This window comes from Helianthus annuus, chromosome 7, assembly GCF_002127325.2.
Source record: "Helianthus annuus cultivar XRQ/B chromosome 7, HanXRQr2.0-SUNRISE, whole genome shotgun sequence".
Classification (NCBI taxonomy): Eukaryota; Viridiplantae; Streptophyta; class Magnoliopsida; order Asterales; family Asteraceae; genus Helianthus; species Helianthus annuus.
The window spans coordinates 11403755-11430163 of record NC_035439.2 but is presented as its reverse complement, the minus strand read 5'-3'; the positions used below and the strand labels follow the sequence as shown (position 1 = coordinate 11430163).

The following is a 26409-nucleotide window of genomic DNA, read 5'->3' as shown; positions in this document are numbered from 1 at the left end:
ATTGTTGTTGTTGCCAGCATTCTGATTAAGCTGAGGGCAATCCCTCTTAAAATGACCCTCATCACCACACTGAAAGCACCCCTTTTGATTTCCCTGATTCTGTTGAGGTTGTTGCCTCTCTTGTTGCTGTGGCTGCTGCTGCGGCGGCTTTGGGAGCCAGACCCTACAATCTTTAGCCATATGACCCACCTTGTTGCACCTATGACATACCCGGGTGCACGGCCCGCGATGGTGAAACATACACTTATCACACTTTGGTAACTTTCCCGCGTAAGAACCCTGATTTGAATTGTTGCTCTGATTCTGGTTCACAGAAGACGACTGGCTAAAACTACGGTGGGTGCTGTTGTCTGCCCTTTTCTGAGATTGGCTGGCACTGGTTGCTTTGTCAGTATCGTTCCATTTTCGCTTGTGATCACTAGCAGGTGTGGTAGCTGTAGCAGTCGAGGTAGTAGCAGAAACACGTGGCGGCAAGTTGCCACGTTCGACCTCTTGGTCAGTAATCTTATGTGCCAAACGGACGATACGGGGCAGATTGTCTAGGTTTGCAGCCGTAACGTACCCCTTAACAGCTGGTGCTAAGCCCTTGAGATACAACTCAATTCGCCGGGGTGGAGGTCGAGACATGTTAGGGCACAAAGTTGCTAAATCATTAGACCTCCTAGTGTATGCTTCAATCTCAGATCCCTCCATTTTTAGATTGTAGAACTCGTTCTCCAGTTTCTGAATCTCATCACGAGGACAATACTCCTCTCGCATCAACTCCTTGAAATCATCCCAGGTAGTGGCATTCGCCATCTCAATACCCAACATTTGTACTTGGGCATTCCACCAAGTTAAGGCACCATCCTCCAAAGTGCCTGTAGCATACTTCACACGGTCCCCCACGGGACAGTTGCACATAGCAAATACTGATTCAGCCTTTTCGAACCAACGCAAGAGTCCCACAGCCCCTTCAGTCCCACTGAAGGTTTGTGGCTTACAATCCATGAACATCTTGTACGTACAAGCAGGTGGGGCAGGTGGATTGTTCTGATTCGCGGGTTGACCTAAAACGAAGGGACGTACGACACACAAGTAAGATTCGAGTATACGACACAAGGATAAAGAGTAATTGGCACATATCGTACCGGCCTGGTAAGCCGCTAGGGCTTCAGCTACACGAGTGTTGATCAAGTCGGTTAATTCGGCCTGGGTCATAGCAATGTGACCACGTCCACCACCTCGGCCTCCTCCACGTCCACTCATGGTTCTAATAAGAGAAGGGAACTATCCTAAGGGTCGAAACGAGGTAAAAGTCAAATATCACGTTGAAATATACTAACTATCAAGTTTACACATAATAGGGCAGAATCCTTCTCACGTTCGTTAAGCCTCACTGGGACTTACATGCACCTCACGTTATTATTATGTGTGCACCCATAATAATAAGGCGATTTGCATGCTTATCTCAGTGCCTCTTAACTTGCGCTAAAAGGTTCCCCACCTTCAAATAGCAACAAAAGGTTTTACAGGATCAAGAATCACAATAGTCAAAGGGTTGTGTCACACTAACAGTTCAAATAACAGGGGTTGGTAATATAAGGGCTCATGTTGTTGTGCCAAGTGTGCATTCACGTGTAATGTTATACATAAGTGTACACTAGATATACTATGCAATAGTAAATGAGAAACGAACCTTGCAGTCTGGAGCTGAGTGTCATGGTCGATTTCGGTCCTGTTCGGTTATAGTCTGGTTTTATAAAAACGTTTTAAAACCAAGTTCACTATAACCAATGGCTCTGATACCAAACTGTCACACCCCCAAATTACCACATAGGGAGTGTCCCTGTTAGGCGTGTGACATACCAATAACGAGCCACCAATTACATTGAACCAGTACAAATTATAAATAAAATCCCCATTATTAATAAAAACATCCTCAACAAGTTTAAACGAAAATCAATAAGTTCAGCGGAAGCAAATAGTAAACGAAGTTAAACTGTTTCAAAACCCAAGTATAGTTTCATGAAATCAATCGCATAAATCCTCCCAGTCGACCCAGGACCACTCCAGCTACTCCAGACAGCAAGTTCCCCACATCCAAGATACCTAACGACCTGCGAGCATGCAACAAGTGTATCAGACAACGCTGGTGAGTTCATAGTTTTATGAAAATGTTGATTACCAAGTGTTTAGTTAATCCATTGGATTTAATTCTGAAAGTAATGTTGAAAACAATGTTGATAATACCCCAATACAAGACGGCTTCTGATGATTTTGCCCTTTCTCCAATGCTCCTATCAAAGCATTGGTCATGACTAGGTCATTAGTTCAACACCCGTCCTCCCAGGAACGGGGTGAGGTTGCCAAACCTAAGTAGCGCTACTAACTAATACCATGTTACAACCCAGGTAACCAAACAACACGGAGGGACTTTAAAGGTGATAGGAAGAGTATATTATCCAACATTCCCGTTTTTACCCAAAAGACTTATCCCTCCCAGGAATACCCACTGACTGTCCCAACCACCGGGACGCATGCTCAAGAAAGATGAACTCACCTTGGCTTTGCTCGGTAAGGTTATTTACTCGTTTAATAGTTTGATCAATCACGCCCTAAAAGAGTTACACATATTAATCAGTTTGTATACTAGCACAACACGCATTATTCCACCTCGTTAGCAGGTAATGAACAAGTATACATGTATTAGTGTTTATTGTACTATGCTCTTGACTTCACAACTAAACACGTTGTTTAGCATTTCATTAACAGTAAACAACCCAGTAAATCATATAGTCCAACTCAAGTGTGCAGCCTATTTAAAAGAAAATAGTGGAGTCTAGGTGACTTGGGCCCCGGCAAGGGTGTACAGCCCAGCAGGCCCCGGGTCTCATGTGGCTGTTGTGTGTGTTCTATTTAAGTGCCTATATCAGACAACCATCTACAGATTCACGGTCCTACTCCCGAGTCCACGCATTGATCCATCCCTTTTATAGCCCAACAATTCAACCCAGCCCATGTATCCCTAACAATTCGTTACTAAATGTCAGCCCACATGATATCTATATACAATTTTCTAAAAGTGATTTGCTCAAAGAAAAAGATTCCAGTTCACTTTATTTATTTACCCAACCCACTATGCGGCTATGTGGCACAATATTAATAAGAGGTGCCGCCCACTAGGACCAACCACACTTCTCCAACAACTTATTTCCCATAACTCACTTGCTCAACATACAATATTTACAATTATATATCATGGTCGGCCACTTTAATTTAGTAAAATTCTCATTGGACCCCTAATACTCAACATGAGAACAACTCATCACATTATCTCTTATTCTTGTACCATTAATGTCTATTGACTATTTTGACACAATATCCAGTAGCACATGGTTGATCAATTCAAAGCTACCATCACACACACACATAGCCGCCATTTATTTATACAAGAGTATCACATTTTCAATTTAATCATGACAGTAGCTTTCACATCAATTATGCATAACACAATTTCAATTATGTTATAGATCTTCATATTATGGCCGACAATTTTAATCATCCCTAAAGTGTTATTGGACCAATTAGATTAGTGAATTTGACAATTATATAATACATACATACATATGATCAAATCTGGCTATGCATATATAGTGAATTTGACAAATAAGGATCATTATAAACGAGAGTCAGTCACATAAACACAAGAATCAAAGCACGAATTTACTAACCAAGGTTCGCCCGAAAGAGGTGATGTCTCGCTGATGAGGGGGGGGATCTACTGTTGTCGTGACTCAAGGAAGAGGAAGTAGGGTTTGATTTATTTAAGCTTGCGATAATGAATCCTCATCTAATACGTACTCTAATTAATTAAAGTCTTTGGGGCGGTTTACTCTGATGGCCGAAGTGGGCTCAAGCCCATTTACTTGGGCCATCGCACAACAGAAGGTAATTGAACTTATTATGTTGGTTCCCATTATATGCACAAAGAGTAATGTACTGGCATCATCTTTTAATGCAATTAATATTCATGTGACATCTATTAGACAATCCATATGTGTCGGCCCATGTGAATACTCGATCTAATCAAAATGTTATCGGCCCAAGAATGGATAACATTTAAAGGACTTGTTAACTTTGAATGTTCAATCATCATGACAAAACAACTACGGATTCACTCACATAATTATCTATCATCATAAGCTAATACCCGAACCCCTTACGTATCAATTAGTGAACATATTACCAATTCATGAACTTTACACACTCCATATTCATCTTGGTCAGAATATCAATAACTCATGTTTCCTTTCAACACTACAGATTATCCGAGATTTATGATCAATATGCATCTCAAACATTCGGGTTGTCACACAACACTTCGGCACGCAGGCCGGGAATTGTTTGATAGAAAGGGAAATTAACCTGTGGGCTCACCAACCGTCCACTCCTACTCCTTCTTCACCCTCCTAGTCCATGTCTTCATCACTGTCGTCACCTCCTCCCCCGTGACCCGCCATATACTCCCGGATGCTCCCGATGTCGTCTTGGATATCGGTGATGTTTCTTTCAATGGCTCCGACCCGGTGGTATGTGTTGTTGGCAAGGTTGTAGGTGTTCCTGGTGCACATAAGGTTTTCCTGCAAAAGATCATGTAAACTTTGAAGGTTAGGAAAACCACCTCCTTGTGAGGAGGATTGGCCCGAATCACCATGGGGTTGGTACTGGTATTGGGGAGGTGGAGCGTGAAGGACTAGCGCATCTTGTGGGTTCCATGCATGGCCTTGCATCCTTTGAAAGCTTACCGATCCGTCTTCCACCTCATAGATTAGGTTCATGGCGCGACAAATGTGTACATCGACCCGTCCCGACCATGGGCTCCTTTCAAAAGACCTAGGAATGCGCGTGAAGTGCTTGAAGATGCGGGACACCCATCCCCCGTAGAAGATAGGGGTTGGTGCATGAGCAAGCCGGTTTAGATGCATGTTTCGGAGTAGGAGGAATGGAACATCGAGGGGCCTTCGGTTGTGGATGCAGTGAAGGACTATCAAATCTCTTAACCCAACAACGCCGCTGCTGTCATGTCTTTGACTAAGAGAGTAAGTGAGGAGCCTATGAATGTAGCGATAAAGCGGATCCCTCAGCTTAGTACTCTTAGTGCTGCTCGGATTGTAGAACCCATCACCAATCTGAGCCCATGCGGCTTGGCGTGCATTTTCATCCAGTTCTCGCATTCCCCCGGTGTTTTCTTCATATCCCGAATCCTCCTCCGTATACAGTCCCACTATTGCCCCGAATTGCGCCATAGAGATCGAGTACCTCGTCCCACCACATCGAAATGCAACCCCCTCATTGTCAAACGGGTCACACCTTGAAGTGAAGGTGAAGGTACTGTAGAACTCCAAAATGCATTGATAGACCGATCGAAGTCGAGTGGTTAGGGCAATCCTCAGTGGTCCAGTAACGAGGTTGTTGAACCGGTCAAGTTGGTTCACCATGGATAAGAGGTCCGTGCATGCTTGCCTTGGGTATTCTTCGGGTCTTGTTTGAAGTATGTCATATCTGGCCCTAGCATCGAGCTCATTTGCGTTGAATCTTGTGAACTTCGCCGACATCTAAAAGAATACACCAAAAGTTAGCATGAACTAGTGAGGTTTTCGGAAAAAACTTCAAACAGTTAGCTTAGCTGGACACGGCCCCGTGCTCAGCGGGCACGACCCCGTGTCCAGGCGTCTGTTATTCAAAAACTTCATTTTTCGACCCGGTCCCGAAAATCTGAAAATTTTTGCCAAGTAGGTGCGGTTTCCCCCGAAAATGAAACCCCAAGTGCCGTTTTTCCCAAAACAAACCGTTTACCCCTTCAATTTTATCTTTTTCGGTTAAAAAACAAGGGTTTGAGGTTTTTGTGAGAAATCAGGCAAATCTATCAACAATACAAGTGTATTTACTTCCCATTACACTAATCTAAACTAATTCTAACAGATTATTGCAAAAAATTGAGGTTTGACCCGGATGAACTTCAACAACCCTAGATTTTTCCCCAAATTTTTGATGTTTTAACTACATGCAAGTAACTAATCTAACTACTAATGATGATAGAATCATACCTTGATGTTGTTAGAATGATAGGAGATGTCGAAAATCTGCGGAAAATCGCCTGGACCAGAGCGTTTTTCGGGGAAACGGGGCGTGTGGAATGGTGTAACTGTTGTGAAAAGGGAGTTTTATCCCGACAGTTGCGCGGACACGGCCCCGTGCCGAGCAAAGTTTTGAAATTTGTTTTTTAGTGCTCGTGTGAGTGCCCGGTTTTCTGAAAAACTCGGTTAAAAGACTTACCGATGTCGATGTTTACCCACTTGTTCGTAACATACCAGGTATGATGTGGATTCCTTTTATTCGTCGACCGTTTGGAGCGAGATCTCTTCCTCTTCATCCTCAATGGATCCTCGATAGAGCTTTAGCCGTTGGCCATTGACTTTGAATGGAATTCCATTCCAAGATTTAATTTCTACTGCACCATGAGGAAAAATATGGGTGATGGAAAAAGGTCCTGACCACCTAGATTTTAGTTTACCCGGAAATAATCGAAGTCGTGAATTAAACAATAGAACTAGATCCCCTACTCGAAATTCATTAGGTTTAATGTTTTTGTCGTGTAAATTTTTCATTCTCTCCTTATAAATTTCCGAGTTAGAGTATGCATAATTCCTTAGCTCGTCTAATTCATTTATTTGACAAAATCGATTTTTACCTGCAATATCTAAATCTAAGTTCACATTTTTTATTGCCCAGTAGGCTTTGTGGGCTATTTCTACTGGCAAATGAAAACTTTTTCCATAGACGAGCTTATATGAGGTTGTGTCTATAGTGGTTTTATAAGCAGTTCGAAAAGCCCATAAAGCATCATCTAATTTATTGGCCCATTCCTTTTTATTTAATCCTAAGGTTTTTTCAAGTATTCGTTTTAAACCTCTATTAGTCACTTCGGCTTGTCCGTTTGTTTGAGGGTGATATGCTGTTGAGACCCGATGATAGACCCCATATCTTGCTAAGATTTTTTCGAGTTGATGGTTAAAAAAATGGGTACCTCTATCACTTATTAATGCTTTAGGTGTTCCAAAACGAGAGAATAATTTTTTCAGAAATCTTACCACTACTCTTCCATCATTTGTTGGAAGTGCTGCGGCCTCGGCCCATTTAGACAAGTAATCGACTGCCACAAGTATATATTTGTTTCCTTTTGACGGTGGGAAAGGTCCCATGAAATCGAGTCCCCACACATCAAAAATTTCACAAACGAGAATGCCATTTTGGGGCATTTCACTTTTGGAAGAAATATTACCTGATCTTTGGCAAGCATCACATGTCTTGACAAGATTTTGCGCATCTTTGTAAATGGTCGGCCAATGAAATCCTGAATCAAATACCTTTCATGCGGTATTAGCGGCACCATGATGTCCTCCATATGGACCTTCATGACAATGGCGGAGAATTCTTCATGCTTTGTTCCCATGTACGCACCTTCGGATGAGTTGGTCAGCATACATTTTGAAAAGATAAGGGTCTTGCCAAAAGTAATGCTTTACATCAGTAAAGAACTTCTTTCTTTGGTGATGTGGCCATCCTTTGGTGACTATACCGCTAGCTAAGTAGTTAGCATAGTCGGCATACCATGGTTCTTGTCTACATTCCACCATTTCCAGGGACTCTGTTGGAAATTTTTCGTTGATTTGCTCGTCCCTGGTTGCCTCCAAAGCTGGGTCTTCTAGGCGTGAAAGATGATCTGCTGCTGTGTTTTCTGCTCCTTTTTTGTCTTTGATTTCAATATCAAATTCTTGGAGGAGTAGAATCCACCTGATCAAACGGGGTTTGGCGTCTTGTTTCTTGAAGAGGTATCGGATAGCTGCATGATCTGTATAGACTACAGTTTTAGAAAGTACAAGGTAAGAACGAAATTTATCAAAAGCAAATACCACAGCTAGTAATTCTTTTTCAGTAGTTGTGTAATTTTCTTGTGCATCATTAAGTGTTTTACTAGCATTATAAATTGGGTGGAAATGCTTTTCTTTTCTTTGTCCGAAGACTGCTCCATCAGCAAAGTCACTTGAATCACACATGATTTCGAAAGGTAGTTTCCAATCGGGTGCTATCATGATAGGTGCATTGACTAGCATTTCCTTGAGGGTTAGAAATGCTTGGTTGCAATCCTTGTCAAAGATGAAAGGCGCATCTTTTTCAAGTAATTTTGTTAGAGGTCTTGAAATTTTTGAAATGTCTTTGGTAAACCGTCTGTAAAATCCGGCATGCCCTAAGAAACTTCTGATTGCTCTAACGGAGGATGGTGGAGGTAATCGAGAAATTGTGTCAATTTTTGCTCGATCAACTTCCATTCCTTCGCTTGAGATCTTGTGACCAAGTACTATTCCCTATGTTACCATGAAATGGCATTTTTCCTAGTTAAGGGCGAGGTTAGTTTCCTCACATCGGGATAGCATTTGTTCGAGGTTATCGAGGCATTGGTCGTATGAATCTTTAAAGATAGAAAAGTCATCCATGAAGACTTCCATTGTCTTTTCTATCATATCATGGAAAATGGCCACCATGCAACGTTGGAATGTTGCAGGTGCATTACATAGACAGAATGGCATGCGACGATAAGCAAAAGTTCCGTAGGGGCATGTGAAAGTTGTCTTTTCTTGGTCTTTAGGTGCTATTGGAATTTGAAAGTAACCTGAAAATCCATCCAAGAAACAGTAAAATTTATGACCGGATAGTCGTTCTAACATTTGATCAATGAAGGGTAAAGGAAAGTGGTCTTTCATTGTTGCTTCATTTAATCGTCTATAATCTATACAAACTCTCCATCCTGTGACGGTTCTTGTTGGTATTAATTCATTCTTTTCATTAGTTATTACCGTCATACCTCCTTTCTTTGGGACTACTTGGACTGGACTTACCCATGGACTATCGGAGATAGGATAAATAAGTTCGGCGTCAAGTAGTTTGATGACCTCATTTTTAACCACTTCTTGAACATTGGGATTTACTCTACGTTGTGGTTATATTACTGTTTTGTAGTCATCATTCATTAAAATTTTGTGCGTGCACATGGAAGGGCTTATTCCTTTTATATCTACTAGCTTCCAAGCGATCGCATTTTTATGTTTTTTCTAAAGTCTAATTAATTTTTCGTTTTCTACACTATTTAATTTAGAAGAAATAATTACAGGAGAACCACCATCTTTGTCTAGAAAAGCATATTCCAAACCTTTTGGAAGTTCTTTGAGCTCAAGGGGTGGGTCTTTAGGAGACTCCTTATTTTGGGGCTCATCTAGATTAAGAACTTTAAAGGTTTGTTCTATGGCGACCTCTTCTTCAACAAAGTGGTCAATCTTTTTCATTATATCAGGTGGCTCATCTTCATCTTCAATTAGGGGGTCATTGTTGCCAAAAGGATATTTCATTGAACGCTCAAGATCTATGCTCCTTTTGAATGCCCCTAATTGGAGAGATAGATTATTAAACTTCCGGTTTTTCGAAGCTTCATGAGTTTTTACAAAAGGTCGTCCCAACACTAGAGGAGCGTCATCGAGGATGACAAAGTCGGTTGGGATTACCAATTGATTTGTTTGAACCAAGATGTCCTCAACTACACCGATTGATTGTATTACTTTCCGATTGGATAGAAAAATGGGTATTTGAAGTGGAGCAAAATCACTAATACTTAATTTTTTGAAAATGTAATTAGGCATTATGTTAACACAAAGATCTTTATCAATGGTGACGTTACTAATAAATGAATTTTGAAAAAAACATGGAACCGGCGTAATTTTTATTCCAAAAGGGTCTTCTTTTATTAGTGAAGTTTGATCATTAGTTAACTTAACACTTACCATTTCTCCAATTTTAGTGTTAGTGTTTAGCTCTTTTAAAAACTTAGCATGAGTTGGTACTAAACAATGATTTTCGAAAGAAGGTGACAAGAGATTAATTTCTTCAAAATTAGACTCTTGTTGAATTTTAACGTTATCGGCTTCACCTCTTTCGTTGTTTAACTCATGTGTCGGTTTTTCACTTATTTGTTCTTCCATTTTTAACTCTTCAACTATCGTTTCTTTATTTAATTCTTCTCTCGCGCGGGACTCCTCTTCCCTTGCGCGAGATTCTTTTATGCAACGTTCGATAGTTTTAATGTGTTCTAATATCCTATCGGTCACTTCGGTGATAGAGAAAGGATCAGGATCCTCATAGCTTGAATCTGGTTGTTCGATCCTTGGTTCCTCATAGTACCCATATGAAGTAGATGGTTCACACCATTGTTCTTCATTGTAAGTATATGATGGATAAGGGTCGTAATTTTGTTCTTCATAGTACTCATATGAGGGGGGTTGTTCACGCCATGGTTCCTCATAATAAGTATATGAAGGTGGTGGCTCATACCTTGACTCCTCAAAGTATGAGTATGAAGGCTCATACCTTGGTTCATCAAAATATGAGTATGATGGATAAGGTTCATACCTTTGCTCTTCATAGGATGTGTATGAAGTCGATGGCTCGTACCTGGGCTCCTCATAATAGTTGTATGAATTGGATGGTTGAAATAAGTTACAATATTGTACCGAGTGCGGGTTTCCACAATTAGTGCAATAGTCTCTCATATAATCATGCTCCTCATAGGTGTAGTTGTAGCCTCCTGAGTATTGATCCATAGGGATCACTCAACATACCACAACTGAGTCTCGGGACTAGAAAACAGAAAATAAAGACGGAAACAGAGGTTGGACATGGCCCCGTGTTTAGTGGACACGGCCCCGTGTTCAGGGTCTGTATCTGGGCGTTTTAATTAAAGTTACTGGTCTCGTTGAGCACGGGGGCGTGTTCAGTGAGCATGGCCCCGTGTTCAAACTCTGTATCTGGGTGTTTAACTAAAAATATGCAGCACGGGGGCGTGTTCAGTGAGCACGGCCCCGTGTTCAGGCTACTGTAAATGCAAACTAAACTAAAATACAGAAAAATGTGCGCGCGTTTTGAAAAATTTTTGAAAAACAGATTAGGCCGTCGATTTTAAGCTTTCTTAAAATCCTTGTGTCCCCGGCAATGGCGCCAAAAACTTGATGTGTGCTAGGTGTTATATATATTAAGTGTATATTTTAAGCCCTTTTACACTTTTTAGCCAAGTTTTAAATTTATAAAACACGATATTTACTAACACTAAACACACATACGGGTAAGTGCACCCATCGTGGACGTAGTATAGTGTTGGAAAGATACCGAGGTCGTCCAAGGACACAAGAGCTTTTAGTACCGGTTTATCCTCAACGTCTAATCAAATCAAAATGTTAGAAAAAGATTTTTAAACTAAGAAAATAAAACTAACTAAAATGCTGAAAAATAAAATAAAAATAAAAACAGATAGACAAGATGAATCACTTGGATCCGACTCGTGTATTAGTGTAACCTTTGATTATCTTCGCACTTTTGCACTTGTTTAAGAGATTATCTTAGTTATTGTAGTAGGCCCCTCTTTTGAAGGTGACGTTACCCTCAACCCAGTAGTTTGAGTCAGCAAGGATACAATCCTAAAGGGTCGGATTATTGAAAGATAATTAATTAAGTTATTAATGCATAATGTGGTAGGCCCCTCTTTTGAAGGCGACGTTACCCTCGGCTAAGTAGTCTGAGTCAGCAGGGATACAGTCCTAAGTAGCCGAGTTAAAGTTTTAATAGTAGTTTAACTTATGAGGGGATCAAAGAGTTTGGACCCCCGCCATCCAATACCTTTGGGTATTGAAGGAGGTCCTACTAAATTTGACCCAGGTCCTTTGAAGGATCTATACACTGAACAATGGCAAGACTCTTAACAAACCGTTCCCTTAACCCCTGACCAGGTAGCCAACATACCTCCATATCGACCGTGGGGATATGAATGGTGAAAATCTTTTATTTTATATAGACAGTAAAATAACGCCAAGACACCACGGACAAACGATAAGGAAGAGTCACCTTCAACATAAGAAACTAGTAATTAAAGTCATTAATACAAAACCAATTAAAAAGTGCAAAAGATTAAAAATAAAAAGTATTACACTAAACAATTGTCTTCACTAAGTGATGTAAGAGACTTAGGCAAACATGGCCTTTGATTGTCAAGAACTCTTACGATCAATCTTGGATCTCGAGACGACTCACACACTCTATGATGGACAATGGATGATGGTGGTGGATGATGGTGTTATGGTGGTGGTGGGTGGTGGGTGAAGTGTGAGAGAGGTGGTGTGCCAAGGGATGAGTTGCAAGAGCTCCAAGCACTCCTATTTATAGGCTGAACAGAATCCTGGGAACGGCCCCGTGCCCGCTCGGCACGGCCCCGTGTCCGTCTGACACTCTCTCTCTTCATTAATTGTAATTCGCAATTACAATAAATGCGCCTGCAGCAACTTGACCACGCCCCCGTGTCTGCTGGGCACGGCCCCGTGGTGGGCAATAGAAGCTTCTATAGGTTTGTCTTTTCTGCTGCTTCTTGGGCACGGCCCCGTGCTCGCTGAGCACGGGGCGTGTTCAGTCTTCTAGGTTTTCTGTTTTGCTTGGGGAGATGCTGTCGGGGGGTCGGGCATATCACTTTTGTTCCTTTTCTTGTATTTATGTTAGATTTTGCTGTCTTTTTGCTTCTTTTGTTATTTTGAGCTCATTTAATCCTGAAAATACAAAAGGAAGACAAAAGCATACTTTTTCCAACATTAGTACTAAAAAAGGGTTAGTTTTATGCCACAATTGATGTAATTTATATGTTGCATTTTGTGCATATCAGCCTAGCATTATAAAACAATATCAAGACTTGCATCATAACATTAGTTTTACACTATTTCAACATTGAAATTTATGTGTTCATCTCATAGTTACAATACCCACTTAACACATGTATGGGTGATTATCAAATTTGTATTTTTCAATCTTAAATCATCAAATTTTCGACTTGGGATTGTTCCTAGGCATGGATTTAATCATAACATCACTCATATATTCAACATTCAAGCAATAATTTCGATTATGAGAGTTCACCAAGAATTCAAGACATCACCAAAAGATGAAATTTTACATACCTTGTGATCCTCTAACTTGAGTGATCACTAATTTCAGCTTGGTTTTAATTTAGACTCGATTTCCTTCTTGAATTTGGTTGAATTTTATGATTTTAGGGTTCAAAAGAAGAACCCCCTTCCTGGCTTGTGAAAGTGTTGACCAGAACACACACTTATTGTTTTATTTTAATTAAACTTCTTTCATAAATGCCCCTTTTAGTCCCTATAATTTCAAAGGTTTTTTTTAAAAAGGGTTTCAAAATTAAGTTTCCTTATTATTTCAAGAACACATAACTAACTAGGTTAATTATTCCTAGTTATTTTATATTTGGTCATAACCAACTTTTAATTTTATATATAATCTATATTTTTGGGGTGTTACCAGTCCACCCCCTTTAAAAAGGGTTTCGTCCTCGAAACTAGTATACGTACCAAATAGCGTAGGGCAGAGGCGTCTCATCTCATCTTCGGACTCCCACGTAGTGTCCGATCTCTTACAATGTTCCCATTTGACCTTCACTTGGTCAATTTCTTTGTTCCGCAAGCTCTTGATCTTACGGTCCAGGATTGAAATCGGTTTCACCGCGTAATTAAGTTTGTTATCCACTTCAATGTTATCATAGTGGACGTAAGCCGTTTCATCGGCTAAACATTTTCGGAGGTGCGACACATGAATCGTGCTGTGTATTCCACTCCATTCCTCCGGTAATTCCAAACGGTATGCCACTTTTCCCACCCGTTCGATGATTTTGAACGGCCCGATAAACCTTGGGCTCAATTTTCCCCTTTTTCTGAACCGGATAATCCCCTTCCACGGAGATACTTTAAGCATGACTTTATCACCAATCTGAAACTCGATCGGTCTTCGTCTTTTATCCGCATACGACTTCTGTCAATCTTGAGTCGCTTTCAAATGAGCTCCAACCATATTAATTTTCTCGTTAGTGGTTCGAACTATATCCTTATGAGCTAGTTCACGTGGACCCACCTCACCCTAACACACCGGGGTTCGACATTATCTACCATAAAGCGTCTCACACGGAGCCATACCGATGCTAGAACGGTATCTGTTATTGTATGAAAATTTGACTAAAGGTAGATAAACATCCCAACAACCTCCAAAGTCGATGATACACGCCCGTAGCATGTATTCCAAAGTCTAAATCGTTCTTTCGCTTTGCCCATCCGTTTGAGGATGGTACGCAGTACTAATGAACAACTTTGTACCCATTTGTTCTTGGAAATCACGCCAAAAATTTGAAGTAAACCGGGTATCCCTATCGGACACGATGGATACCGGCACTCCATGACGTGCCACAATCTCGTTCGTATATACCTACGACATCTTTTTGGATGTATAAGCCTCACGTATCAGAATGAAGTGAGCACTTTTCGTCAATCGATCTACAACTACCCAGATGGCGTCGAATCCACGGGTTGTCTTCGGTAGTTTCGTCAGCAAATCCATTGTGATATGTTCCTACTTCCACACCAGGATCTCTAACGGTTGAAGTTTACTGTAAGGCTTCTGGTGCTCTGATTTTACTTGCAAACAAGTCAAGCATTTCTCCACGTACTTAGTTACATCTCTTTTCATTCTGGGCCACCAATAGTTTTGTTTCAAGTCATTATACATCTTGGTTGCCCCCGGATGAATAGAATAACATGATTTGTGAGCTTCGTCAAGTAGAATCTTTTTAACTCCACACATATTAGGAACCCACGTCCTTCCAAAGTGGGTTTTCAACCCGTGATTACCATCTACCAAATCCTTTAACTGACCGACTATCCGTTCTTTCTTCCAGTTCTCCTCTTTCATTGCTTTAACTTGTGCTTCTCAGATTCGTTCAAGTAAACCCGACATCACTATCAGTTGCGTCGATCGCACCCGTATGGGAGAATAATCCTCCTTTCGACTCAACGCGTCTGCCACTACATTGGCCTTTCCGGGATGGTAATGTATTTCACAGTCGTAATATTTCACTATTTCCAACCATTGCCTTTGTCTCATGTTTAATTCCTTCTGATCGAAGAATACTTCAGGCTCTTGGGGTCGGTAATATAGTGCACTTCACCCCATACAAATAGTTCCTCCTAATTTTTAAAGCGAATACCACTGCCGCCAATTCGAGATCGTGCGTAGGGTATTTCTTTTCATGAACTTTCAACTGTCTCGAGGCGTATGCTATAACCTTGACTCGTTGCATTAAGACACACCCGAGTCCAAAATGCGACGCATCCGAATAGACCACCATATCATCGACACCGTCCGACAAGGTTAATATCGGAGCATGGGTCAACTTTTCCTTGAGCGTTTGAAAAGCTCTTTCTTGTTCAACGCTCCATATAAACCTTTCATCCTTGCGAGTTAACTTGGTCAATGGCGAAGCGATCTTGGAGAAATCTTGTATGAATCTCCGATAATATCCGGCAAGCCCTAAGAAGCTTCTGATTTTCGAAGGATTATTCGGAGAATTCCGATTTGACACAGCTTCTATTTTGGACGGATCAACTAGTATTCCGTCAGTATTGATGATGTTCCCTAAGAATTGCACTTCTCGTAACTAGAAAGCGCACTTCGAGAACTTCGCGTAGACATTTTCTCATCTAAGTGTCTCTAACACTTCTTGTAAGTGATGAGCGTGATCTGATTCACTCTTGAATACACCAAAATGTCATCGATGAGCACTATCACCGATTTATCTGACATGGGTTTGCAAACCCGATTCATAAGGTCCATGAATGCCGCGGGTGCATTTGTCAACCTAAAAGACATCACGAGGAACTCGTAACGCCCGTACCGTGTACGGAAAGCCGTCTTCGGTACATCTTCTTCTTTGACTTTCAACTGATGATACCCCGACCTTTAATGGATTTTTGAGATCCAACTTGCACCTTGTAGTTGGTCAAATAGGTTGTCAATTGATGTGTGTAAAATGCAACATATAAATCACATCAATTAAGGCATAAAACTAACCCTTTTTAAGTACTAATGTTGGAAAAAGAGTGTTTTTGTCTTTCTTTTGTATTTTCAGGATGAAATGAGCTCAAATTCACAAAAGAAGCAAAAAGACAACTAATTCTAGCATAAATACAAGAAAAGGAATAAAAGTAGACTGCCCGGACCCTCAACGGCATCCTCCAAGGCAAAGAAGAGAAAGCAGAAGACTGAACACGCCCCATGTCCAGCGGACACGGGGCCGTGCCCAAGAAGCAGCATAAAAGACAAACCTATAGAAGCTTCCATTGCCCACCACGGGGCCGTGTCCAGCGGGCACGGGGGCGTGGTGAAAGTACAGCAGGCGCATTAATTGTAATTGCGAATTACAATTAATGAGGAGAGAGAGTGTCAGACGGGCACGGGGGCGTGTCCAGCGGACACGGGGCCATGCCCTGCCTTCTGTTCAGCCTATAAATAGGAGTGCTTGGTTTCATTCCACCTCATCCCTTGGCACACCACCTCTCTCACACTCCATCCACCACCCACCACCACCATAACACCATCATCCACCACCATCATCCATTGTCCATCGTAGAGTGTGTGAGTCGTCTCGGGATCCAAGATTGATCGTAAGAGTTCTTGACAATCAAGGCCATGTTTGCCCAAGTCTCTTACATCACTTGGTGAAGACAAGTGTTTAGTATAATACTTTTTATTTTTAATCTTTTGCACTTTTTATTTGGTTTTGTATTAATGACTTTAATAACTAGTTACTTATGTTGAAGGTGATCTTTCCTTATCGTTTGTCCGTGGTGTCTTGGCGTTATTTTACTGTCTATATAAAATAAAAGATTTTCACCATTCATATCTCCACGGTCTATATGGAGGTATGTTGGCTACCTGGTCGGGGGTTAAGGGAACGGTTTGGTAAGGGCCTTGCCCTTGTTCAGCGTTTAGAGGTCCTGCTTGGGAGGCGGGGATCCAAACTCTTTGACCCCCTCATAAGTTAACTACTATTAATACTATAACCCAGCTATTTAGGACTGTATCCCTGCTGACTCAGACTACTTAGCCGAGGGTAACGTCACCGCCGAAAGCGGGGCCTACCACAATTTGCATTAATAACTTAATTCATTATCTTTCAATAATCCAACCCTTTAGGATTGTATCCTTGCTGACTCAAACTACTGGGTTGAGGGTAACGTCGCCTTCAAAAGAGGGGCCTACTACAATAACTAAGATAATCTCTTAAACAAGTGCAAAAGTGCGAAAATAATCAAAGGTTATACTAATACACGTGTCGGATCCAAGTGATTCATCTTGCCTATCTGTTTTTATTTTATTTTATTTTTTAGCATTTAGTTAGTTTTTACTTTCTTAATTTAAAAACATTTTTCTAACTTTTTGATTTGATTAGACGTTGAGGATAAACCGGTACTAGAAGCTCTTGTGTCCTTGGACGACCTCGGTATCTTACCAACACTATACTACGTCCACGATGGGTGCACTTGCCCATATGTGTGTTTAGTGTTAGTAAATATCGTGTTTTTATAAATTTAAAACTTGGCTAAAAGTGTAAAAAGGGCTTAAATATACATCTAAAATATATCGCACTACACACGCATCAAGTTTTTGGCGCCGCTGCCGGGGACACAAGGATTTTAAGAAAGTTAGGAATCAACGGCTTAATCATATTTTTATTTTTCTTTTTAATTTTTAGGATTTTTCTTAGTTTTTCAGCTTCCGCAGAGCTCAGCACGGGGCCGTGCCTGCTGAACACGCCCCCGTGCTCAATCATTGGAACTGGCAATCCTGTTTTAAGTCAGACAGTAAGCTGAACACGGGGCCGTGTCCACTCAACACGACCCCGTGCCCAAGATTCTCTTACTGAAAACAGAACCGTTAGACCCCGGCGGTTGGTAATTTCTGACACAAACATGAGTGATAGTAATTCTTTTACTTTCGGCACTCTTATGGTGTGTGGTGTCGATTATGTGGAGGCGAACATGAGGAATTAAAATGTTACTTTCTAAATTATAGGCCCCACTATATAGACCCACCGATTCCTTGTAACCTTAAGAGGGGCGAAAGTAAAAATAAGCATTATCTCTCCCTCGAATGCGCCCAGCCAGATATTCTAGGGGAAATGCTCCTTGACGAGTTATTTCAACTAGAAGAACTAATTCTCAATTGGTCAAAAGAACTTAGGAAGGATTTTATTGATCCGCCCCAAGATGATGACCATGAGGAAACGTTGGAACCGCATTCCGACAACCTCATTGCTCCCGAAAATACCTTCATACCTAGAAAAGACTTGGACGATAGTCGTCCCTGTGCCGATTGTGCCGTGAAGGACTCCCCATCGACTTCGTTCGATGCATACATAGACCTGAGCGATTCGGCATACACCTTCTTTAACGAGAGCCCGGAAAAGGGTTGGACTTGTCCACCTAGAATGAAAATAGGAATTACCCTCACCGATAACCTCTTGCGTTCTTGCCTTAGTATAGGACAATTAAGGTATCTTAGGCACTTTGGGGTTGTTCCAACAAATCAAGAACCACCCGATATAAATAAGCTCCTTAGTAGCAACAAACTTCATAAAACAGCTTCCCGACACGGGGCCGTGTCCGGCCAACACGCCCCCGTGTTCATCAAAAGATTCCCTTCTGATCAGAACGTCAGAATACGGACAAACTGTGTCAGAATTCCATCTGCACACGGGGCCGTGTCCAGCGAACACGGGGCCGTGTCCAGAAAGCTGTCGTTTTCTATAAATGCAGCCAAGAATTCTGCACATTTGGACCAACTTGGGACAGAGATTTGAAGGAATCTTCTCTCAAACAATCCTAGGTAAGTCTAAAAGAAGGTTCCAACAACCCATCTTGTCCTTTCCTCTTCTAGACATTTCCTTCTTTTTTCATCTTTCTCCAAGAACTACCATCAAAAGTTTGAATCCTTCAACCTTTATGGTAGAAAACAATGAGTTTTGTTCATGGAATCTTGATAAAAACATGTTGTGTAACATTGTTTAAATTTATTTATGACCAAAAAGCCTACATAAATTCAGAAAATAACTTAAAAGCCCGAGATTCCTTGCTTCAAAAATTCTGCAGAAAGATGAACACGGGGCTGTGCTCAATGAGCACGGGGCCGTGTCCAGAAACTGTTTCATCACATAAACTGCTTTTTGGTTTATTTTTCGTAGAATGGCGAGTGAAAACAGCGAAACATCATCTGTTCATTCCTCAAACAGCCGAAGGGGAAGAAGGCCCTCCGTTGAAGCTACGCTTGTGCACTATGTAATAGCATTAAGGGAAGCTCTCGACGAAATGACGTCAGTAGAGGAGGTCCTAATTGACCGTATTAACGATCTTACGATGGGACTCAAAAGTAGCTTTCAAGAAATTAACCTTTTGCACCAAAGGTTAAACATTCTTGTAGCACCTCCAATGGAACCAGTCCTTCCACAACAGGACTGGAACTTGGCACTCGGGGTTAACAACCCTACCGGGTGGGAAGACTTTCCCGCGGAACCTCCCATGGAACACCCACAAGAAATTCCAGCGGAAGTCGAGACTCCTCAAACTAATGCAAATGAGCCCTCTTTTCTCCTTCCAAGGGAGGTGGAGGAGTGGCTCGCCGACATATGAGGAGGACCACGCCCGGAAGAAGGAGTTTCTAAAGCCTTATCTAACCAAGATCAATAGCTTCTTGGAAATTTTGCTAATTAAAATAAAACATAGGGCTAGAACTCCACGGCTTAATATTTATGTAATTTTTATTTTTAGTCTTTATGTAATGTTTCTCTATGTTTGCAATGATATGATGGTTTCTAAGATTGGTGGTTATTAATGAATAAAACACACTCATGGTGGTAATGGATGAAAGAGGGAACAAGAAAAATGGACTCATGCACAAAGAACAGAGCAACCCGACACAAATCTCCATCACAGAAGGCTCAACACGGGCCGTGCCCAACCAACACGGCCCCGTGCTGAGCCACCTGCAGAAAAACACCCAGTTCAGGTAACTGGACACGGGCCGTGTTCAGCGGACACGCCCCCGTGTCCAGGCTTCTGTCTTAATTCTTTAATTTCTGTTACTGGCACCTGACCACGGGGCCGTGCCCGGTCACCACGGGGCCGTGTCCAGGAAGCCAGTAACATAAATCTTTGCTTTTTAACCCACTTTTACACATTCTAATCAACCGAAAATATTATTTTTGGACACATTGAGGACAATGTGTAATTTAAGTGTGGGGGGGATGCTAAAACCTTGAATTTTGCAAATTCTAATTACAAGCCTTACACAAAACTCTATTGGAACCGCTAAACACCCCAAATTTTTTCAAAAACTTTTCGTTTTTTTTACTATTTGCTTGTCTTGGTTTGATTTGGAAATAACAAGTTCTAAAAAGGTTATATTTTTACAAATTTACAACCGATAGCGTCGTGATAACAAAGAACCAATATAAGAAAATTACGAAACGGCATAACAAGTCTAGTTAAAAATTCGATTATATATACTTGATCACATTAAAAACCCATTCCCACAAAAGTGAGTTTTGAGCCTTTATTGAGCATACAAATACACATCTTTAGACTAAATGCTCATTTTTCGTTTCTTGTGTGAATAGCCGCTTGGTTCTTACAACTCTAGAACTTGCCACAACGATACATTCCCGGTCCTTACCAACTTAAACCCAAGTAAGTAAGTGATGGAGGCATTAGGACTAACCATATTTTTCTTTCTACACCATTATTTTTCATTTTTTTTTCCACCTACCCAAAATCCCCCTAGTTAGCCCCTTTGAGCCTAAACCTTTCATTTCATTACCCCAAAACCATTTTTACCCACCAAAAACCCTTTTTTTTATTTTTCACCCTTTATTTTAGTAACAAGCTCGGTGTTTCGTAAGCTCGCCATTTTATGTGACTTAAAAAAAAATGATGATGAAGTCAAAAACAAACAAAAGCTATATAAAAGCTTGTTTGGAGAAATACTTCAAAATAAAAAGTCACTAAAAACAAGGTATGTCACGAAAACCGACGCTTTTTACGATTTTCACCCTTTTACTAACCACTAACCCAACCACCCACCTTTAACCCAAGCCTAACCCTTCACCCAAAAAGTCCTCTTGATATTTACAAAGGTAAAAAAGTTAAAAAGGAGGAGGATTGATTGCTTGGCAAGCCTATGGAAGGCGTAAGTTCCATGCCGCTCTCGAGTGATTCACTAAAAATTACACCTTCGGCCGAGTGTTGAGTGATCTCCCGTGAGGTATGTGAACTTGTATATAAATGGAATTTTAATAAGGCATGCTATGCCCGAATAAGTAATTTATCTTATGAAACGTTCTAAATAAATCATAACGAATAGGACTGTAAATAAATAAAAATAAAACTTACAAAGATCTTGGATTCTCGACACTCTAGGACAAGCCAAAAACTTTCTCTTCTACCCATTCCATTCGGGAGTGTAAGCCACATTTAAAGAGTTTTGCTTGAGGACAAGCAAAAGTTCAAGTGTGGGGGTATTTGATGTGTGTAAAATGCAACATATAAATCACATCAATTAAGGCATAAAACTAACCCTTTTTAAGTACTAATGTTGGAAAAAGAGTGTTTTTGTCTTTCTTTTGTATTTTCAGGATGAAATGAGCTCAAATTCACAAAAGAAGCAAAAAGACAACTAATTCTAGCATAAATACAAGAAAAGGAATAAAAGTAGACAGCCCGGACCCTCAACGGCATCCTCCAATGCAAAGAAGAGAAAGCAGAAGACTGAACACGCCCCGTGTCCAGCGGACACGGGGCCGTGCCCAAGAAGCAGCATAAAAGACAAACCTATAGAAGCTTCCATTGCCCACCACGGGGCCGTGTCCAGCGGACACGGGGGCGTGGTGAAAGTACAGCAGGCGCATTAATTGTAATTGCGAATTACAATTAATGAGGAGAGAGAGTGTTAGACGGGCACGGGGGCGTGTCCAGCGGACACGGGGCCGTGCCTAGCCTTCTGTTCAGCCTATAAATAGGAGTGCTTGGTTTCATTCCATCTCATCCCTTGGCACACCACCTCTCTCACACTCCATCCACCACCCACCACCACCATAACACCATCATCCACCACCATCATCCATTGTCCATCGTAGAGTGTGTGAGTCGTCTCGGGATCCAAGATTGATCGTAAGAGTTCTTGACAATCAAGGCCATGTTTGCCTAAGTCTCTTACATCACTTGGTGAAGACAAGTGTTTAGTATAATACTTTTTATTTTTAATCTTTTGCACTTTTTATTTGGTTTTGTATTAATGACTTTAATAACTAGTTACTTATGTTGAAGGTGATCTTTCCTTATCGTTTGTCCGTGGTGTCTTGGCGTTATTTTACTGTCTATATAAAATAAAAGATTTTCACCATTCATATCTCCACGGTCTATATGGAGGTATGTTGGCTACCTGGTCGGGGGTTAAGGGAACGGTTTGGTAAGGGTCTTGCCCTTGTTCAGCGTTTAGAGGTCCTGCTTGGGACCTGGGTCAAATTTAGTAGGATCTCCTTCAATGCCCATAGGTATTGGATGGCGGGGATCCAAACTCTTTGACCCCCTCATAAGTTAACTACTATTAATACTATAACCCGACTATTTAGGACTGTATCCCTGCTGACTCAAACTACTTAGCCGAGGGTAACGTCACCGCAGAAAGCGGGGCCTACCACAATTTGCATTAATAACTTAATTCATTATCTTTCAATAATCCAACCCTTTAGGATTGTATCCTTGCTGACTCAAACTACTGGGTTGAGGGTAACGTCGCCTTCAAAAGAGGGGCCTACTACAATAACTAAGATAATCTCTTAAACAAGTGCAAAAGTGCGAAAATAATCAAAGGTTATACTAATACACGTGTCGGATCCAAGTGATTCATCTTGCCTATCTGTTTTTATTTTATTTTATTTTTCAGCATTTAGTTAGTTTTTACTTTCTTAATTTAAAAACATTTTTCTAACTTTTTGATTTGATTAGACGTTGAGGATAAACCGGTACTAGAAGCTCTTGTGTCCTTGGACGACCTCGGTATCTTACCAACACTATACTACGTCCACGATGGGTGCACTTGCCCATATGTGTGTTTAGTGTTAGTAAATATCGTGTTTTTATAAATTTAAAACTTGGCTAAAAGTGTAAAAAGGGCTTAAATATACATCTAAAATATATCGCACTACACACGCATCATCAATCCTCGGGAGCGGATACCGACTCTTCACCGTGAGTTTATTTAACTCCCGGTAATCGATGCACATGCGCATACTCCCGTCATTCTTTTTCATGAACAACACCGGTGCACCCCACGGGGACACACTCGGCGGTATGAATCCCTTATCCAGTAAGTCTTGTATCTGCGACATTAAATTTTGCAGCTCTGATGGCGCGAGCCGATACGACGCCTTAGCTACCGGTTTTGCACCCGAAATCAGTTCGATTTCGAATTCCACTTCCCGTTCTGGCGGTATTCTCGGTAGATCCTCCGGAAATACATCTTCATAATCTCGTACCACCGGTACGTCTCCAATCTTCGGTGACTCTTTCTCCGATTCGCATGCGTACACCATGTACGCTTTACATCCATGTTGCATGAGTTTGTGGGCTTCTAACATCGAACACACCACGGGATTACCTCCCTTTTCTTCGTAAATAGTAACATGCTTTCTGCTCGGAGATGTTAGTTTTATCTCCTTACGGATGCATACGACCTTCGCGTGATGTCGGGACACCCAATCCATACCGATGACCACTTGAATTTCTCCCATCGACATCGGGATCAAGTCTATTGAGTATTCATCATCATCGATACTCAATTTGAAATTTCGACATACATCACAAACAACGAAGCTCTTATTATTACCTATCTCTACTTCTAAAGGCATAGGTAACTTCGTTAATACAAATGAAGGATGTTGAATAAACCCATGTAAAACGAAGGATTTATTCGCACCCATATCAAACAAAATACGTGCGGGAATAGAGTTTATGGCAAATATACCTGAAACCACATCGGGTTCAATCTTGGCTTCTGCCGCGGTCAGATGAAAAGATCTAGCCTTTGATTTCTGGGTTTCCGCTTGCGTATCCTTCACATCTTTCTTTCCTACCAGTTCCGGGCATTCAGATTTCTTATGGCCCAGTTGGTACACTTGTAGCAAACTGAGACTTTTTCGGGGCATATCGAAGTCGTATGCCCCGTCTTCCAGCAAATAGGGCAAGGTTTATCTTTGAAACGACATTCACCCTTGTGAGCCTTGCCACATATCTTACAACTTGGCGACCCGCCTTTCACATCCGACTTTCTCGAAGATTCCGTCATCCTTGCTTTCTTTGTAGGGCTTGGATTTATATCTGATGCCCTTCTTTCACCGCGCTGGACTTGTTTCTTTAACTCAATCTATCGTTCCCGAGTAGTGTTGATAATCTCGGTGAGAGTCTCGTACTTTGACGGAGTCATGAACTCCCGATATTCAGCACTTAACATGTTATAATATTAATATATTTTCTGTTCTTCGGTTGTCACCAACTCATCACAGAACCTCAATTTATCAAGGAATATACCCGTAATCTTGTCTATTGTTTCACCCCTTTGTCTCAGTTGGATGAACTCTTCCTTGATCTTATTAATGACGGCTTTGGGGCTATGATGTTTATGGAATGGCGCCTTAAACTCTTCCCACGTCATATTCCTTGTCGCCTCAACCCCCTGCTCCTTTTTCAAGTTATCCCACCAGTCTTTTGCTTGTCCCCTCAATTGACCCGTTCCGTAAGCCACAAAGTCACTTACGTTGCAATGGGTTCTTTCAAACACCCCTTCGATGTCACTCAACCAACGTTGACATATGATCGGGTCAACCTCCCTGTTGTAAATAGGAGGTTTGCAAGCCATGAATTTGTTTTAAGGACAAGCCTTTCTCTCTACTTGCTTGTCTTTCGTTTGGTTGAAGCGTTCCTCCAACCTTTTTATCCATTCGTCAACAACCAGTAGTATCGTATTCTGGATTTTGTCTATGAATCCAGATAAACTATTTTCTACAGCCCTTCCGACCTCCTCGGAAATTACTTCCTTCATTCGTTCGGTGACTATCGGCACCGTATCATCATTATTTCCACTAGACATCTTGAATCTGAAATGTTTATATCAATTTTTAAACATTTCGTTACGTTATCATTTGCATCATTCACTTTGGTTTAGCCAAGTTTATAACTTGCTTAAACCATTCGTGTTTAGTGCACTTTCCGGGTTTGAGTGTATTAATACACTCTTCCAATGCACATAAATTCATATCCTTTTCCTAATGTTTTGTTAAAATCTACTCAAATAATTAATTCTTACCGGACGTTTGATCAAGCTCGAACCAAACATGCTTTGTCAATAACCTTGAGCCCTGATTACCAACTTGTAAGAGCCATTCTAATTTAACATTACTATATCATTAGAGTAAGCATTTTATATAAAAATTCCACTTAACAAAAACTATTACATCGTAAGTATTCAGACATGTTTAAAAGATTCAAAAACCATGTTATAAGTGTTTACATAATTCACTTTTAATAAAACAAAACAAGATCAAATGCGGAAGCTTCATTTAAACGTGTGTTCGATTCTTGTTCGTCGCTTGATCTTCATCCGGAGACCCATAACGTTCACCTACATACAAAACCAACATAAACATTAGTTATGAGGCTTTGAGAACCCTTTAAAACAAGTTCCATAAGCATATTAACAAAATTAAAAATTTTTGCCAGATATAAGGCTTCTCGCGTGCGTTGAGAGCCTTGGCCCTTTCCTGCCGTGGGCCGCGGCAACGGTCGTGTGGCGCGACGGTGAGACCGGGATATGGTTGCGTAGCGCGACAACCCATTTTCAACAGAAGGTTTCCTTCTTTTTGAGCTGCACGTGCCCAACCATGTTATTTCCAACACCAAACTTTAAATTGGCATAACTTTCAATATACATATCCGTTTTAAACGATTCTTGTTTCTATGCGACCGTAATACAATCACGGTTACGCTTATCACTTTGGTTTGCAAAAAAATCTTATTTATAAGCTATTGGCTTATAAATCCTTTAGGTGATTATTCGACCCATTTCATTTAATCATTATACTACATGTCATATAACAGTGGTCAGTTCTTGCCATTTTACCCAATTCCGGGCTTATCAAACATTAGCATTTTTGCTTCCATTTCATGGTTTACGCACGCATTTTTGTCATGCTTGTTATTTACAATTCAAGCATACGCTTTTTATCAACAATCAATGAAATCAAGTTTTTCTAAGTTTTTGACCCAAATCCAAGGGTTCATCAATCAAATTTTGGCGTATCCGTTTCTCGGCTTACGCACTCATTCTACCGAT

General features: G+C 41.0%; 1 protein-coding gene across 1 annotated transcript; it reads right to left on the bottom strand.

Annotated features, from left to right (window-relative positions):
- Positions 1-15100: 15100 nt before the first annotated feature.
- Positions 15101-24226, bottom strand: LOC118480153. Its single transcript, XM_035974862.1, has 2 exons — positions 23314-24226; positions 15101-15603 (listed from the first exon to the last, which is right to left on the bottom strand). The coding sequence occupies exons 1-2, from the start codon at positions 24224-24226 to the stop codon at positions 15101-15103; spliced, it is 1416 nt and encodes a 471-aa protein (XP_035830755.1).
- Between the last annotated feature and the right edge of the window lie 2183 nt (positions 24227-26409).

Bases quoted from the DNA above. Each gene is read 5' to 3' on its own strand.
- LOC118480153 (XM_035974862.1), bottom strand. From the start codon at position 24,226: ATGCCCCGAAAAAGTCTCAGTTTGCTACAAGTGTACCAACTGGGCCAT. The intron at 15,604-23,313 runs GTATGCGCATGT...TGCAATTCTTAG, and splicing joins CATGAAAAAGAATGACGGGA to GGAACATCATCAATACTGAC.